Source organism: Pipistrellus kuhlii, unplaced genomic scaffold, assembly GCF_014108245.1.
Source record: "Pipistrellus kuhlii isolate mPipKuh1 unplaced genomic scaffold, mPipKuh1.p scaffold_m20_p_11, whole genome shotgun sequence".
NCBI lineage: Eukaryota > Metazoa > Chordata > Mammalia > Chiroptera > Vespertilionidae > Pipistrellus > Pipistrellus kuhlii.
Genome location: NW_023425416.1, coordinates 35,774,662 through 35,792,018, shown reverse-complemented (window position 1 = coordinate 35,792,018; position 17,357 = coordinate 35,774,662). Strand labels below are relative to the sequence as shown.

Below are 17,357 nucleotides of genomic sequence, written 5' to 3'. Positions count from 1 at the left end.
ACAAAAAAAATGGAGCTACCAAAATAGATGTGACTCCTCCAAGAGGACTGGCACCAACTCCCCAAAGAAATCGCATGCTGCTAATATAATTTTCACTTCTCTAAGCCATGTGATTCGATGTTGGGAAGGCATTATAAAGTAGAGCAAGACTGATAAGTTAAAAGTCAAAACATTTTTCATTTTAATCCTGCCATGCCATTAATTGAGAGTTCTTTGAGGGGAAAGGGGAAACTGCTCAAACTGCTCTTTCTCTCTTTCTCAGCCTCAGTTTTCTGTCCTATAAAATGAAGGAGTTCTCCAGGACAAACTGCATGATCTTTTTTATTTTTAAAACATTATTTTTGCCCTGGCTGGTTTGGTTCAGTGGATAGAGCGTCAGCATGCTGACTGAAGGGTTCTGGGTTCGATTCTGGTCAAGAGTACATGCCAGGGGTTGTGGGCTCCATCCCCAGTTGGGGGTGAGTGGGTGAGTGCAGGAGGCAGCTGATCAATAATTCTCATTCATCATTGATGTTTCCACCTCTCTCTCTCCCTCTCCCTTCCTCTCTGAAATCAATAAAAATATATTTTTTAAAAACATAATTTTCTCCTAATATGGATTCTATGATGTATTTACATGCACATAAAGCACAAATTGCCCACGATTAAACAAGTGACATCTCAAATATCTGATACAGGAGACCACACAAGATTATACAACAATGGGTAAGTCCAGGTTAAAAATAGGAAACTGAGCACACACACATTTACCTCCCACTATTTCAGGACCACACCTGGTAAAAGGAGATATAGAAAGTGAAAAAAAGAACAATCAGCAAAAAAATACGGGGGAGATCAACAATAAATGAGAAACGTCAATGTATTTCTGGAAGATGAAGTGGATGGTGTAAATTAAACAGGTTGAGATGGCAAGAGGGGGCCGCGGAGTGCATGAAGATATAATAAAGAGACATTATTCAAAGGGGAAAAAGACAGAAATCTCAGAAGAAAAACACCTCTGTAAGAAATCACAGATCAAATATAAAGCTATCTAAAATGTAAAATAAGTTTAATTAAATAATAGGTGTTAAGGGAGGGGGGGAGATTTTATATATTTTGCTTAAATGTTATGACTCACTGGGTAACCTAGAGATCATGGCATTGGCCATGTAGAAAATCTAATCCTAATGTTCTGTTTGATCTGGCACTGAATATTTAGTTATAATAAATGTTCAGACAATTTATTGGTCTTTTATTATAGATAAAGCACAGAAGATGGGTTGTAGTTGCACTACACAATGTAATTGTGACTAACCTTGATAATGTAAAATTAAGTATAGTTAATAGAAACCAGTTAAAAGTGGATGGAGGATGGATGTGAGTAGATGGAAAGGAGAATAGATATTAATATCCCCAAAGTAGGAAACCAAGAAATTGTTGAAATTTGAAGGAATAAGAAACAGTGACTATTTTTAACTAGGAGGAGTGAAAAGGAAGGAGGAATAGGTAAACAAGCTACATCCTCAAATTTCATAGCAAAGAGTCAAAACGTATTATTCATGTTAACAATTCAACAGATAGATATAAGTGTATTTTTAGATTTCTGCAGAAAACTAACAGAAAAATTACACCCAGAGACAGCTAAAAAGAGTTTGCTTCAAGGAAATAAAATTAGGATAGAAGGGTGTTTGGACAGAATACTGTTGCTTTCCATTAAAAATGTCTCTGTAATATTTAATTTGTTACCAGAAACATGAATTACTGTTACAATTTGTTTTTAAACTAAGAGGAACAAAAGAATAGGCATTCAAAAGAGCATGTCAAAGGAAACTATTTGTAACATAAAAGAACTTCTTTGGGAATTTTCAAATAACTCATCTTTCTTTATGTTTGCATTGTCCCTTTTAGTTTAGAAAAATTGATATAATTTTCTGCCATAGAATCCTATTTTGGAACTTGAACCCCTCCAGACTCTATAATTCCAAATCTAATTATTTAATACAAAAAGCAATTAACTGATAAACTTGACAACTCTGAGCAATGAGATAATATATTATACCTAAAAATGGTTGTATTTCTCTTGACAAAAAAAAAAAAATTATACTAAGAATTGGTATGTAAATGGTTGCAAGATGTCCTGCTGTTTTCAACGACAGCAATTCAATTCTATCTCAAAAGTTGTGATTATAGTATATATTAAGTTTCTCAGTCTTGACATTCGGGGATAAAGAAGATAGCTATTTCAGGCATTGTCCCTTAGAGTGAGGAAAAATGAAAAAGTATCAATAATTCACACTTACAGTGTACCTTTCACATGATGATCTTAAACCATTAAAAGTGAATTAATCTCACAGAATTCTCTAAGTATTACTGGTTTATCAGTCCACATTTAACAAATAAGAAAACTAAGGGTAGTTATTATAAGCTGCTAAGATGAAAGGCAATCATCTTGTTAAATCAAACAAACAAAAAGACCTCTCTCTTAACAGAACTTTTAGGACAAAATTATTTCTTTAGATGTAAATCAACTAACTAGACAATTGCTTAAATTTCTCATTTCCACCTGGCAGTGCCACTTATATGGTTATTATGATACAGAATTCGGCAACTGCACGTAGTTTCTGAAAAAAGTCAGAAGCAAAATACAGACTAAATTTCAGTGTCTAAGATTTCACCTAAAACCTGAACTACTCCAGGTACCATAAAAGTACTGCCTGTGAATGTCATTGCTAAAAAAGAAGGAAGAGTGGACGGACAGTGACAGGGAAATAACAATCTTAATTCATTGAGACTTAATTGAAGAATAGATAACAATACTAGTGGCCCGGTGCACAGACTCATCATGCACATTAAAAGGAAAATAATTAGAAGGTGGGTGGCTCAGTGGGAGTGGGCAAGACAGGCTGGACATGCCCTGAAGCCGACCTCCCCAGGTTCCTCTCCTGCAGGGTGCCACCAGCTCCAAGGGCATCGAAGACTGAGTGTGGACCCTCTGGCAGGTGGGGATTCCTTAGCCTGGTCTCTGGGGATCAGGTTGAAACTGGCTCTCAGACATCCCCAAGGAGTCCCGGAGTGCGAGAGGGCACTCTGCAAAGTTGCTGACATACAGGGTGTGGAACGCAAACGCAAGTGTGTAGTAAATCAAATTCAGGCAGACAGTGTCCCAGCAACAACATAACCCATTGCCAAGGTGGAATCCCGCAAGCCCTGGGAAGAATCAGGCCCTCTCCTCTCTGGTTCCGGGGTGCACCAGCAGCTCCTGAATTGAGTATCTGCCCCCTGGTGGTCAGTGGTGTCATACCTAACAGACAGTAGGACAGTTGCTTAGTCTTTTAGATAGATAGATAGATAGATAGATAGATAGATAGATAGATAGATAGATACATAGATTGATTATACAAAATGGAGACAATATGAAGTACTCATTTTAACACCAACATAATACGATAGATTAATAGTTCAGAAAAATTAAGCAGTGCAGATGTAGTGACATGTTTAAAACACACATATTTTAGGTTAAAATATTTTCAATAATTCATTCAGGGCCAAGTAGAACATGTGGACCTGGGAATTTTTACAAAGGTGATTTTTTGACAGTTAAACAAAAGAAAAAACACCCTTCCCACCCAGATGACTTTCTATATTCCCCTACAGACTGCATTCTCAGTCCCTTGAGAACCCCTATTCTGACCAATTGAATCAACTAGTCAAAGCTTCCAAAATGAACTTACTCTCAAGAAGAAAACATCATGCAACTAATTACTAAAAATTTTAAAATATCATAGGAGCATCTGAATTAACTTAGAAAACACAGAGCCATTGCAAATAATAAACCTAGAGTTGAATCCTGAATGGTGACACAGTAGACACCCCCATTATCTACATGGGATACTGTCCAAGAACCCCAGTGGACGGATGCCTGAAACTTCAGGTTGTAGAGAAGTGTAGATGTACTAAGTTTTTTTCCTATACATATATACCTATGATAAAGTTTAATTTATAATAGGCAATTCCATAGGTAGAAGAGTAGTTCTTATCACAGATCTTAACAACTTCAGCATATGATTTTTTTTCTTAAGTTGAAAATTTTCACCTTTTCACTTACAGTAACACTTTATGGCTTATCCTTGTCATATTGGAATTGTCAGCATCACTACTCTTGCACTGTGAAGCCATTATTAAAAAAAAATAAGGGTAACTTGAACACAAGCACTGGGATACCACAACAGTCTATCTGATAACCTAGATGGCTACTAAGTGACCAAAGAACAGGTAGACAAAAGGATGATAAAGTCCCAAATGGGAGTCAGATTTCATTCTATTACTCAGAACAGTGTGCAATTTACAACTTGTGAATTACTTCTAAAAATTTTCAATTGCTATTTTTAGACTGTGGTTGACTTCAGGTAACTGAAACTGCAGGAAGAGAAACCACAAACAAGAGGAAACTACTGTATATACAGGTGACCTCTGAACAACACTGGGGTTAGGGGCACCAAACACCTCACAGTCAAAAATCCATGTGTAACTTTTAACTCCCCCAAAACTTAACTAACCTCCCTTGGTATCATAAAAGATTGGTTCCAGGACCACTCTCATATCAAAATGAAAAAAAAAATTTTTTTTTTATTGATTTCAGAGGGGGAGAGAGAAAGAGAAAGAGAGAGAGAAAGAAAGAGAGACAGAGAGAGAGACAGAGAGAGAGAGAGAGAGAGAGAGAGAAACATTAATGATGAGACTCATTGATGGGCTGCCTCCAGCACAACCCCACTAGGAATCGAGCCCGGAACCCGGGTATGTGCCCTAACAGGGAATTGAACTGTGACCTTCTGGGTTCATAGGTTGACAACCCCGGAGCCACGCTGACCAGGCAAGACCACTGATTTTTAAGACACTCTCAATTAATTGATTGTGTACATCAACTGTAAGGTGCATCCTGATTTCAGAAACATTAGTAAGTTTTAAATGTACATTTAAAATCAAGAAAATACAATAATTAGAAAAATATGTCTATAAAGAATACTACTTCATTCTCATGTGGAAAACAAACTCAGATCAGCCCATATAATAAAAGTTCACACGGAATACACTAAAATCCACTTTGCAACCTAACTAAAATTTACAGCCTAAAACTAAGTATCATTCTTAGAACAGTATTATATTGTGTCCAATACAATCTCAATGTCTAGTCTGAACAAAGTTAATCTGGAATAAATGTGATTTAAAATTCCCATTTACAGATGGGTCAATACGTAAAAGAAGTAGTACAATCATTTCAATAAAGAGATCAAAGCAGATGTTTTATGAAATTGATGAGACAATTTAATATCATCAAAACTTGTCACCGCAGACATACATAGTCCCACTACATACCTGCAAATATAATAAGAGTGATACAGACATGTTTCTACACCAAATTATTAATTTTACAAATACAGTACATTTCATGCAATTGAGCACTGCTGTACTAAGTACTTTTCTTGAGTTACTATAAAATGTATATAATTATAGCATCTGAGTGTTTCTAGTTTAACAACAGCATTAAGTTTATCATTTTCCTAAGGTTTATCAAATGGACTTAAAAATGTTATTATTGCTGGCACAAAGTCTATAAATGACAGGATCAGTATATGACACCTTACTACATACCAAATAAATGTTTTATCACATTCAGTCCTCACGACAGCCCTATGATGATGATGTATTGTGTCCATTTTACAGAAGAGGAAACTGAGGCTTAGAAATGTTAAATTATGTCTCTAAGATCACAGGGCTACTAAATGCCAGAACCTAGACTCAAACCCAGATCCTATCTCTAGAGTCCAAGCTCTGCACTGCTTCTGATTAACTGTCTTTCATAAAATGACACTAACTAAAAAAGAATTCTCATCTGAATAAAAATCAATTATCAATAATGAAATATAAATTAGAATTTCATTTTGAAATTACTAATTTTGAATCTTCTGAACACATTAGGACCCAGTTCCTAATATCCATGGTCATTCCAATCCCTACAATAAATTCAAAGGTCTAAGGCAACCAGTAAATAAATATTATGACCCTACTATACTAGGCCTGTGAACACAATAGTGAATTACAAAGATGTAGGACCCTATCCTCATGATTCCCAATTTCTTTCTCAGGTTTTAGAACTTAAACAGAGGAAAAAATAATAACTTCACTACCAACTAAACTGGGGAAAAGGAAGAATTAAGCGTTTTTGGTTTTTTTTCTTACTTAAAAAATTAATAGTGAAGCAGCATTTTTATATTGAAAACAAATGGTAAATTACTTAGTTATTCACCATAAACTATTCAGAGACCACCTAGAGGAAGGTAATGAATCAAATTTGAAAATTACAGATTCACAAGAATGAAATTGCCAATGGATTCTTTCAGCCAAGAAGCAACTCAAAAAATATATGTGTCCTGGTCGGGTGGCTCAGTTGGTTGGAGCATCATCCTGTACACCACAAGGTTCCGATTCAACTTCTGTTCAGGGCACATTCCAGGTTTCGGGTTCAGTGCCCAATCAGGGAGTTTATGGGAGACAACTGATCTATGTTTGATCTATGTTTCTCTCTCACATGAATTTTTCTCTTTCTCTTCCCCTCTCTCATTCTCTCCCTTCCTCTCTCTAAAATCAATAAACATATCCTCTAGTGAGGATAAAAACAATTATATGTATTACTTTCACCAATGCAAAAATACCAATTTTTATTACATGATAATCAGATACACACACACCATTTTATCCCCTATTTAAAGGGTAGGGGGAGAAAAATTAGGTTTCAATATATAATCTACACCTTGTACACACTGTAAAAAAATGAAGTAAAAGATGACCCATGTACTTGAAAAATATCACGTAATCTTCACTTTCACACATTATACAGTTTACTCTCTTTCTTAAGCAGAATTTGGTATTTGCTACAACACCCAAGAAATATGATTTTTGAGGTATTTTGTGGTGGTGCTGCCAGCCAAGGGAAAAGACAGGGCCTCATGAACACCGACAGGCGTCTTTGCCGACTAGCAGTCCTGGGCAAGCAGAGCACAGACCTGGCAGAAGCCCTGTCCAGATCCTGCAGCCCCTCCTCTCCCTTTTCTGACAAGCTGAAGAGGACTGTAAAAACCCTCATTAGAAACTGAGGACTGGATTACAGTTTCCTCATTTACACAGGGCCTCAATCTGTTCTTGAATATCTCTTACCCACCCTCCCCCAAACTCCTTTCTTTCATCTAATTTTCACATTTTCTCCACTCCCACCTTTCTAATCCATCCTAATTCCACCCCCTATTTCCCAGTAGCAGGTCATCTTGTGTTGTGGCCAAGTAGCAGAGGGGTAGGGTCAGCCAACTGAAGCTCTCTGGACTTGTGGTGTGATAGCAAAAATAAACTGAACCCTTTCCCCTACACTAGCAAGTTCTAGTATAGAGGTTTAAAGTTCAAGTCTGACTTTCACACAACTCCTTCAACAGAGGTCAGGAATCAGCAATACACTTCTGGGAAGGGGAAACTGACCACTCTAGTCCATGGAATGCTGACCCCTCACCATCACTCCAACTTCTCTCCCTAAAATGGTCATGTCCCACCAGGAGGCCTGAGAAGGCTCTTCCCAATCCTGAGGATTGACTAGGCCAGAGGGAAACAAGGTCTATTAGAGCATAATGGTTTTTGATCTTTGGGAAAGGAGTTACCCCTAATCCATACTCTCCAATAAAATAGGAAGCTATCTTTAGTATTTTTAGACTGCTTAAAATTTACAGATTAATTTTATATACTAGTATACTTCCTTTTTAGTATGAAAATGAATTAAAACAAAACAAGAGTATTAAATCACAGGATCAGAACTCTACTAAATTTAATTCTTCTTTAAACATTTTTCCAAGAGATATTCCATAATGAAACAGTTGAAAGCAGATTCCATCTGCTGAGTCCACTGACAAGCCAATGATCATAAGCAATTGATGTGGCAATAGAGAATCACTCAAATATCTACCTTCCAAGTGTATCTATTTTCAGGAGAAAAAGAAAATCTTTATCAAGACTGACCCACTGCCTAACTTAATGAAACCAAGATGCTTTTGTTGTAAACTCTGGCATTTTCCACTTTATGAACAGAGGGTAGTAGAAAACATACAATCATTCAGTAACTAATAGGTTCCTACTCTCTACTCCGTATTACTGAACAGAATAAAATATTTATGGTCTAGTAACTATAAAGCAAACCATCACACTTTTACATGCATTTTCCTGTATATATTCACCTACATAAACACACACAAATACATTTGCCATGCTATTTCACTGACTTTAAATATCAAAAAGTTTACCTTGCCTATAACTAAAACCATGTAAAAGAAATAATCTTGAGGAAGAAAAATCATGAACTTCATGGTCCACACCCAAAAGTAAAAATGATTAAGTGCAACAGAAAGATGGAAGTGAAGACAATAAACTGATACTAAAAGTGAAAAGGTTACAGTGACTAAGGTACCTTTTAGCACTAGTTGACAATTTAGCAGCTGTTTTGCTGGATAGTTTCCCCTCCTTTTTCTTGGGCTGAACTTGTTCTCTTTCTGGTTCCTGCTGAACACTTTCACGTTGGTCTCCATCAGAACTTCCTCCACTAGTGCTGGGACTGTCATCAACTCTTTGGGCCTCAGTGGACATTTTAGATCCTAATTTAAAGAAGCAAAAAGCATTTATTTAGTTGTGGGAAAACTATTAACAAAGTGCCTTGAAAATATAGAAAAAATGAGCCTCAAAGTAGAAAAAAGTAAAGTTAATATAAAATGAATAAATTGGTCATTCACAAAACAGCTTTGGGAATTAACAAAACTTTCATCCACTGAATATACTGAGAAATGAAAACATATAAAATATATACACAAAATGTTCACAGCAACATTATTCATAGAGCCAAAAAGAGAAAACAATTCAAATGTCTACTAACTGATGAATGAATAAACCAAATGGGATATATCTGCATCATAAAAACTACTCAGCCACATAAAGGAATGAAGCACAGTGTCCACATGCTACAACATGGATTAACTTTGAAAAGATATGCTAAGTAAAGGAAGCCAGTCACAAAGGACCCTAAACTGTATGATTCCATCTATATGAATGTCCAGAATAAGCAAATCCACAGAGACAGAAAATTGATGAGTGGATGCCAGGGACTAAGAGTGAGGGAAGAATGGGGAAGACCTGCTAAAAGATACAAAATTTCCTTTTGTGGTGGTGAAAATGTTCCAAAATTAGAAAATGGTGATCTTGCACAACTGTACATACTCTATAAACCAGAGTTATACATTTTAAAAGGGTGAATTTTATAGTATGTGAATTATCTATATATATATATATAAAAAGCCGGCGACCGGAACGCTGTAATGACTGAACGACTGGTCACTACGATGCCCACTTTGGTCAGTGAACCTGCCTAATTTGGGGTGGGGCTGGCCAGCCAACCTCCCGCAGCCTCTCCCCCAAGCAAGCCCTGCTGCTAATCAGCCTCTCCCACCTGATCAAGAACAGGGCAGCCAGCCAACCCCTCCCCCTGACCAGCCCTGCTCCTGACTGGGCCCCCATCCCATCAGCCCCTCGGCCCCACATACACCAATCGGGAGCAGGGCCAGCCAGCCAACCACCCACAGCCCCTCCCCACGGCTAGTCCCACCCCCAATCAGCATCCACCACCCCCCATGGTCCCTTCCACCAGCCAGCTTTGCCCCAGAACACCCTCCCAACTCTGATGAGGGGCAATGCCAACAGCTACCGCCCACAGCCTCTCCCCTGATTGGCTCCCACACCAATTGGGAGCAGGGCCCACCGGCCAATCACCCACGGCTCCTCCCCTCTGGCTGACACAGCCCTGATTGGACCCTGATCAGGGCAGGCTGGCCAGCCAACCTCCTGTCATCTCCTCTTCCCAACAGGCCCAGCCCCAATCCGGGCCACCTGGACCCCACCTGTGCACAAATTCGTGCACTGAGCCTCTAGTACTCAATAAAGCTATTACCATTAAAAAAAAAAAAAAATGAGGGCCCATTTTACACTAGGCTCAGTGCTAGGCAATTTGGTCCCACAAACATGAGAAATTTTATCTATTGGGTAAACCAACTTGTTAAATGCTATCAGGTTAGTAAAAAACAGCTACAGGAACAGGAAAACGAGGGACACTTTCCCATTCACATACAATGAACACATGCTCAGGACAGGGCTAAGATTAAAAGCTTTTCAACTAATAGATGGTTTTCAGTAACCTTTGTGATAACAGAAGAACACAGAGGCCTGCATGATTCTAAATAAAAACTGAACCGTATAATGGTGTCAGCATTGATCCAGCAATATACCAGCAACCATGTTTCACAAGAGATAGAGACTGTATTAAGACACAGAAGGATTCCTTTTTCCCCCCCAGTCTGAATGAAATATCCCTCAAGGCTTTCAAATTCCCTTTGCTCTGAGTTCACGTTCCCCAAGCAGCTCTGATTGCCAACTCAATTTCCTCAGTACCTTGATACGTAAGTAGCTGTTATAATCTAAATAGCAGACATTAAAAAAAAGACTGCAGTAAGTGAAAAGGAATATCCCATCTCATCTGTCATTCTATCATAATTAATTCCTGAATTTGAATACTAGAATACATCCCTTAAGACCCAACTAGCTTAGAGTGTACTGACAAATCCAAAACTAAACTGACAAAGCTGATGTCTAGACTCTAAAAGGGCCCTGTGCTCACCACATTACTGTCCCTTAATAACCACTTTGAGCACAATATAACTATCTTCTCAAGCTCTCTTCTTTAAAAAGAAACTGAGCTACATACCTATAAGAAGTGACCTTACCAAAACAAATGTAGCTTTAAAAATCACAATTAAATGGAACAAATTCCTTTTCAAAAGATACTGTATTTCTCCTAACCAAATTAGGACTTGAAAGAAACTATATTTGATTTGATCAAGGATAATAATTAATATGTAAAGGATGCCTCAAATAAAGCACTGTTTTTTATCGTTATAATTAGTCCAAATGTATAGCTAGTTGACAAATGATGTAAATTCGTCATCATCAAAGATTCAACTTGTAGCTTGCTCTATCAAAGAGATTTCATATTACCGACCTTTAATGGATTGAAATTTTTATGGTAAGACAAACCAAAGAGCATTGCAAGAGAATGGAAAATTCGGGAAGCACAGAGAAGTGAAGAATCCAAAGAAAATACTGAGTGCTTTGAATGAGATATCACACAAATGCACCACCGCCACCCCTCTCGACTCTCCTACCTCACCCCCCCACGCCACATCAAAATAGGTCTGCCCAAGCAGCTCTGAAACACACTGACAGGGAAATCTGACTGCTTTTCTACCTCGTCTGTAAATGGAGAGCATCAGTCTCCACAGCTGTGACATCTTTTATGAGCACTTAATATGAGACTTTAATCTATTAAAGTCACTTAATAGAATACTGAAATTTTAGATCAGTATGTTTCACGTCTAGCTCTAACAGTCCTAACACATTTCTCGCTTCTTTTTTTTTTTCTTCATTTTTATTTCATCTTAATTCTCATCCTTGGACTCGAGATTGTTCTCAGCTTACTTCTTTCAGTTACAATATATCAGAAGTTTAAAATCTTGTAAGTATGTACATAATAGTAATTAGATAGAACAGACGTGCATGGGGTCAGAAAGAGAAAAATTCTCAGGGAAAGGCCCTAGGATATGACAAAATGCTACCGGCAATATTTTAAACAATGTGAAATGAATGAGAAATCACTTTACACATCTTAAACCAGAAGCAATTCATTACATGATAAATATATGGAAACCTAAATAAAATAAAAGTGTTTGTTACTAAAGCTGGAGCTTTGGTTTAATACACTATGTCTAGAGTTTCATTATATTTGTATATTTCATTAGCTACAAAGCTACATATGCTTAATATCCTTAATTATGTGCATTTACACACTAACAATGCCATGTGTATATAATATTCAGTGATATAATTAATATAAGCTATAAACTGAAGCTCAAATTTCATAAACTGCTCCAGAATAGCAGAGGACTATTAAAAATACTATTTATAATACCCAAGTAGATGTATAACATATAGTATCAGAAAAAAGAGAAAAAAATCCTCCCACTTTTGACATAAGATACTTATTTCATCCAAATCTTCACCTAGGAATGGTAAATTCATCTGAGGTCACTGATAACCACTACAGAACCTTTTAGAAACAAAGTTTTCATATCTTTATTAAATACTGAGAGCAAGGAAAATTTCTGCTGGTTTTGTTTTTTGAATTACTAATTACAGAAAGAGTGTTTTTAAAAATTATTGCACCATCCAAGCAGCAACTTATTTTTATGAAAACAATAGTCTATAAGCATTTTAATTAGTTATAAGTATAAGGTTGGTGTTTGTCTAGAGTGCAAATGAATAAAAATTCCTGAATTAAAACTCGTTTACCCTAGCTCAGTTGGTTAGGCCTCCTCATCCCCTAAGATTTCAGGTTTGATAGTAGGTCAGAGCCCAGCAAGAATCAACCAATGAATGCATAAATAAGTGGAACAACAAATCGATGTTGCTCTCTTTCAAAAAATCAATCAGTAAATTTTAAAAACTCTTTAAATGTTCTCTAAAAGCATCATTTTAAATTTTTCTTTAAGATTAGTTCCTATATAGCTACTTTGATCCAAACATCTAATCTAGAGGGAAGATAAATTTAAATTCCAGGTCTATAAATAGAGCTACTGATCAATGATAGTTTTGAAATATTAAGATATTTCAATTTATATTTTTACTTTGGACTTGGTGCAAAACTTGGTTTCTAAACATAAAATAGTAAGGTAGACTTTCTTCAAATATGTGCTAAATTAGTGGTATTGTTCCTTCTTCAACACACAAATTACCTAAACCTGTATTAGCTATGTATCTATGTTGGAATTACAGTCCTGGAAATTAGCAACAGAGTGAATGAAACTCACATGTTCCATAAAGATGAAATAATTTGGTTCTAAATATTATTGATAACATAAAAGCAACTAAATTCACTCCATAAATCCGGATTACTGTCCAGATAAAGACTCATAACTGTATCTTGCGGTATAAAACTGCAAATGCAAGTGTTCCTTAGAGCTTTTGAAACAGGAAAACGCTTAATTCTGTGAGTTGATATTCCTCTATTTGTCTTCCTACTCACGTTTCTAAACTTTTCTAAAATGTAAAGTAATTTATATTACATGCACAACATCTAGCAATATCCAGCTTTTAACTTATGTGTAAAGATACACAGAAAATAATTATGGAACACTGATTTTTTGAGGAAGATGCTCTATTCTGGGGAAGATGGAGTGGGGTATGACATTATATGAAAACCTTCCATCAAGGGCATCTGCCCATACACCAAGGAGCTTCCAAACTGTCTGGGTAAACAGAAATATTTAGATCCCAAGGTCCAGACTGAATTATCCCCTATTCAAAAAACTTACTTTTTAAAGAACCATGGGTTTTTTTAAAAAAAATTAAGGTAAATAGCAGCACTTGCTTTTGTACTTTTTAAGTAGAAATTGTTGAGTAGACTCTCAAGTATACACGATACAAAACGATGAATCTTGAAACCATGCAAGTAGAGTCTAACAGCCACGGAGCCTAGGATGATGTCTTTCTAAAGCGGCCTTAATTTCCTTAAGGGAAGATGGATTGGACTTTTCTGGTTCGTCGTAAGGGGTTGGGGGGTGGGGGAGAGGGAGGGGAAGAGGAGAGAACCACAAGAAGCTTCGCTTTATCTTCATTAGAAATGGTAAAGGGCAAAAGGATCAAAACATTATGAGAGAAGAGAGAGGGAGAAGAGGGGGTGGGGACGGGTTGGGGGGGGGGGGAGTGTGCAGAAGGATTCTAGTTTCCAACCAGGCCAGTGGGGGCTGCAGAGAAGGGGGGGGGGCGGGGGGAGGGAGAGAATGGGCTCCAGCTCCAAAATGTGACAAGCGCTGGGCTTCACAAAAGACCGATACAACACACACTCCACACCAGTGCACACACAACACACATAACCCCCACCCCCACCCCCGCTCCCACCCCCCAAGGTCCTCCCGGGGAGGCCCTCGGGGGTGCGGCGGCGGCCAGGAGGGACACCATGTGCGGCAATTATGCAATTAGGGGAAAATAGCAGAAGAGCCAGCCGGGCACTTTCCACCGTGACATTTATCCTGTACTTTTTTTCCTGCAAAGACTTAGTTCCAGGATGCGGCTGGGAGAGACGGGAAGGGGCTGCTGGAAGGGTGGCGAAGGATGGGGAACTGAGAACAGAAGAGGGCAGAAGATGGGTAGGGAGGGGGTGGGGAGAGCCCAAGGGAGGGGGGGCCAGAGGTGGAAGGGAAGGGAAGGAGGGGGGAGGGGTGGAAAGGGCGAGAAACCGGGGCAGGAGGGAGGCTGGAGGGAGGGGGCGCGGGGCATGGGCACGCGGGGGAGCGGGCAGGGAAGGAACTGGGGCGCGATCGGCGCGATCGGAGAGACCTGCGACGTGGAGGGGAGGTGGGGGGTCGCTCGCCAAAGAGAGGACGCCCAACGGGGGATGGGGGAGGCCCTCCGATGCGAGCAGAGCGAATACCTGAGGGGAGGGGGGGCGCCGCGCTGGTCGCGGGCTAGATCCCAGGCGCGGGGCGTGGGGGGGGGGGGGAGAGAGCGCGGCGGAGGCGTGGGGAGGAGGAGGAGGAGAAGGCAAGGGAGGCCCCGAGTCCTTGGTTGTCCCCGCAGACCGTCCAGTCACCGGGAGCCCGGACCACGCACCGGACCGCCCGGCCACGCCTGTCCCCGCCGCGGTCGCGCCCGCCCGGACTCACCCTCCGCGCTGCCGCCGCCGCCGCCAGCCGTCCCAGCTCAGCTCCTCCGGCTCCCGAGGCCGCTGCCCGCCCGCCCCGCGCTGCCGCGGTGGTCGCCCCCGGAGTCCTGGAAAGTGAAGCCACCGCCGCCTCCGAGAGAGCCGCTGCCGCCGCCTCCGCCCGGCCGTCCGCGCGCGCGCCCGCCCGCCAGTGCGCGTGCCCGCGCGCCTGCCCGGGAGAGACCGCGAGAGCGCGAGCCCCACGTCGGCCGCGCCGCGCGCGCGCCTCCCGCCGGCCCCCCCCCCCTGGCCGCCCCGCCCTCCTCTGCCCGGCGCGCGACCGCGAGGGGCGGGGCCAGCGCGTGCGCGTGCGCGGGGGGCGGGGCGAGCGCGCGCGCGGGGCGGGCGGGGGGGGGCGGGGGCTGGGAGGTGGCAGGGAAAAGTAAAGTGACAGCAGAGTCCTGCGGGCGGGCGGCCGGGGTGGGCGAGGGGCGTCCCACGTTCAAGGGCCGGCAGGGGCCGGGAGGGGTGAGGGACACCGAGGCCGACGGGGCGGCTCGAGGGAGGGGACGCGGGGACCTTGACGGACACGCGCATTAAAGGGACGCGCTGGCCGGGCGTGGGAGTTTTGCACCCCGATCCCCTGCAGCCCGCGGCTGCACACTGGCCCAGAGTGGCTGCAGGGTCTGACTCTGTGAACACGCTGAGCCCACATGCACCCGAGATGAGAGAAAACTTCGCACCGGCCTGGGAAGTTCGCCCAGGATGAGCCCTGTCTCTCTGCACCCTGCACTGCACAACACGAAGGTCCCTCTGCCTTTGGCCTGAGCCTGGCCCAGAATGGACCACAGTAGCCATTTAGCCTTAGGATGTTGGGGGTGGGAAGTGGGGGAGGGGGGGGGGAAGAGAGCACACTAACAGTGGGAATGGAAAGCTGCCTAATGCCCAGTTGAAAAGTATGGGAACAGCAGCAGTTCTGTGGGTGACCCAGAGAATGTTAAGTTTCCCTAGAATCTTCACCCCCAAATAACCATTTAAACACACACACACACACACACACACACACACACACACACACACTACCCCTGCATTGCAAACTCAGCTTCCACAAAAGTTCCCCCACCCCAGCTCCTCTTGCCAGCTGAGGGCTAAGGCTGCTGCCAACCCTGTCCTGTATGGAAAGAGCTGTCACTGTGCGTGCACTGCCCAGACAGGGCTGAAGTCAGCCCCGCAGAGTCCACCACAGCACAAGCAGCCTACTGAAGTCAGTGCAGCAATACCCCAGGGGCAGAAGGGAGCAAGTCAAGATCCATGTATATGTCGGGAACTGAAAACCCTCTTGTCAAATGCCTTCTTCAAGAATTGACTGTCGCCAGGACCGGTTTGGCTCAATGGATAGAGCGTCGGCTTGGGGACTGAAGGGTCCCGGGTTCGATTCCGGTCAAGGGCATGTGCTTTGGTTGCGGGCATATCCCCAGTGGGGGGTGTGCAAGAGGCAGCTGATCGATGACTCTCTCTCATCGATGTTTCTGACTCTCTATCTCTCTCCCTTCCTCTCTGTACAAAATCAATAAAATATATTTTAAAAAAAAGAATTGACTGTCACTTTATAATATTCCTGGAAATTGCCAAAAACAAGGATTGGCTTCCAGCCTCCATAAATAACACTGAGCAATAAGTAGGTGCGCTCCTGTGTATCACTTTGATGCATTGCTCAAGGTTGTGAACAGGCCCCATTTTCCTTGAATTCTAAAATATATATTGGAGGATTAGAAATTTGCATATCCTGGGATCATCATCAATTGTATGGCCCCCTATCCTCTCACATGGTACCATATATTAGTAGGAAAACATGACACAACACACCAAGTTTGTTTTTTCATATTTCAAATGTGTCCAAAATTGAGAATTTCATAGACTGCCTAAAATAAAGTGCATACTTTATTTTACCTCATGAAACCTTTACACATTAATATTTTCATTTCAGTGATCGTGTTTCAATATGTTTTGCAACTGTTTGGTAGGGATAAATGACTGAATCCCCCTTTCCTAGGTCTCCATGCTTTTCTCCACATAAACTGCTTCTACGTATTCTCTTAGGTATATATATCCCGTTGGTTTTTGCTCGTTCACAATGAATATTTCATAAGGAAGTTCTCTTCTGTTACAGAAAATATCAAAGTTGCTTTTTAGTCCTGGTCACTGGCGGCTGGGGGCCAGGGATGCCAGCGAGGTCAGCTTCCAACTTTATGAAGAAGGATTGGAACAGTTTCCCTGCTTCAATACTGAAGCTGTGGTTGCTACAGTACTTCATTTATCTGGAGACGTCTTAACCGCTATATGCCTGAGTGAATGAAATTAACCTCTTTTACTGAGTTTAAGAAGGTACACTACAAATCAGAGCTACCTTTTTCATTGGTTCAAGGACAATATATTGAGTAACAGACACTGTCTAGAATCTAGACTCTAGATGGTTAAGATATGGCATTGAGGAAAAGAGGAAACCCCGTGTCCTTGACCCTTCTCTTTGTTTTATACAGGACATCCAATT

General features: G+C 41.2%; 1 protein-coding gene across 3 annotated transcripts in view; it reads right to left on the bottom strand.

Annotated features, from left to right (window-relative positions):
- The window catches only part of LOC118715399 (ubiquitin-conjugating enzyme E2 E2), a 205,353-nt gene extending 190,363 nt beyond the window's left edge, over positions 1-14,990 (bottom strand). For all 3 annotated transcript variants that reach the window (XM_036431599.2, XM_036431601.2, XM_036431600.2), the window contains exons 1-2: positions 14,829-14,990; positions 8,480-8,663 (exon numbers count right to left, since the gene is read on the bottom strand). In XM_036431599.2, the coding sequence (XP_036287492.1) occupies positions 8,480-8,655 (176 nt within the window). In that variant the 5' untranslated portion in view covers positions 8,656-8,663; positions 14,829-14,990. The remainder of the gene's footprint in view (positions 1-8,479; positions 8,664-14,828) is intronic.
- Between the last annotated feature and the right edge of the window lie 2,367 nt (positions 14,991-17,357).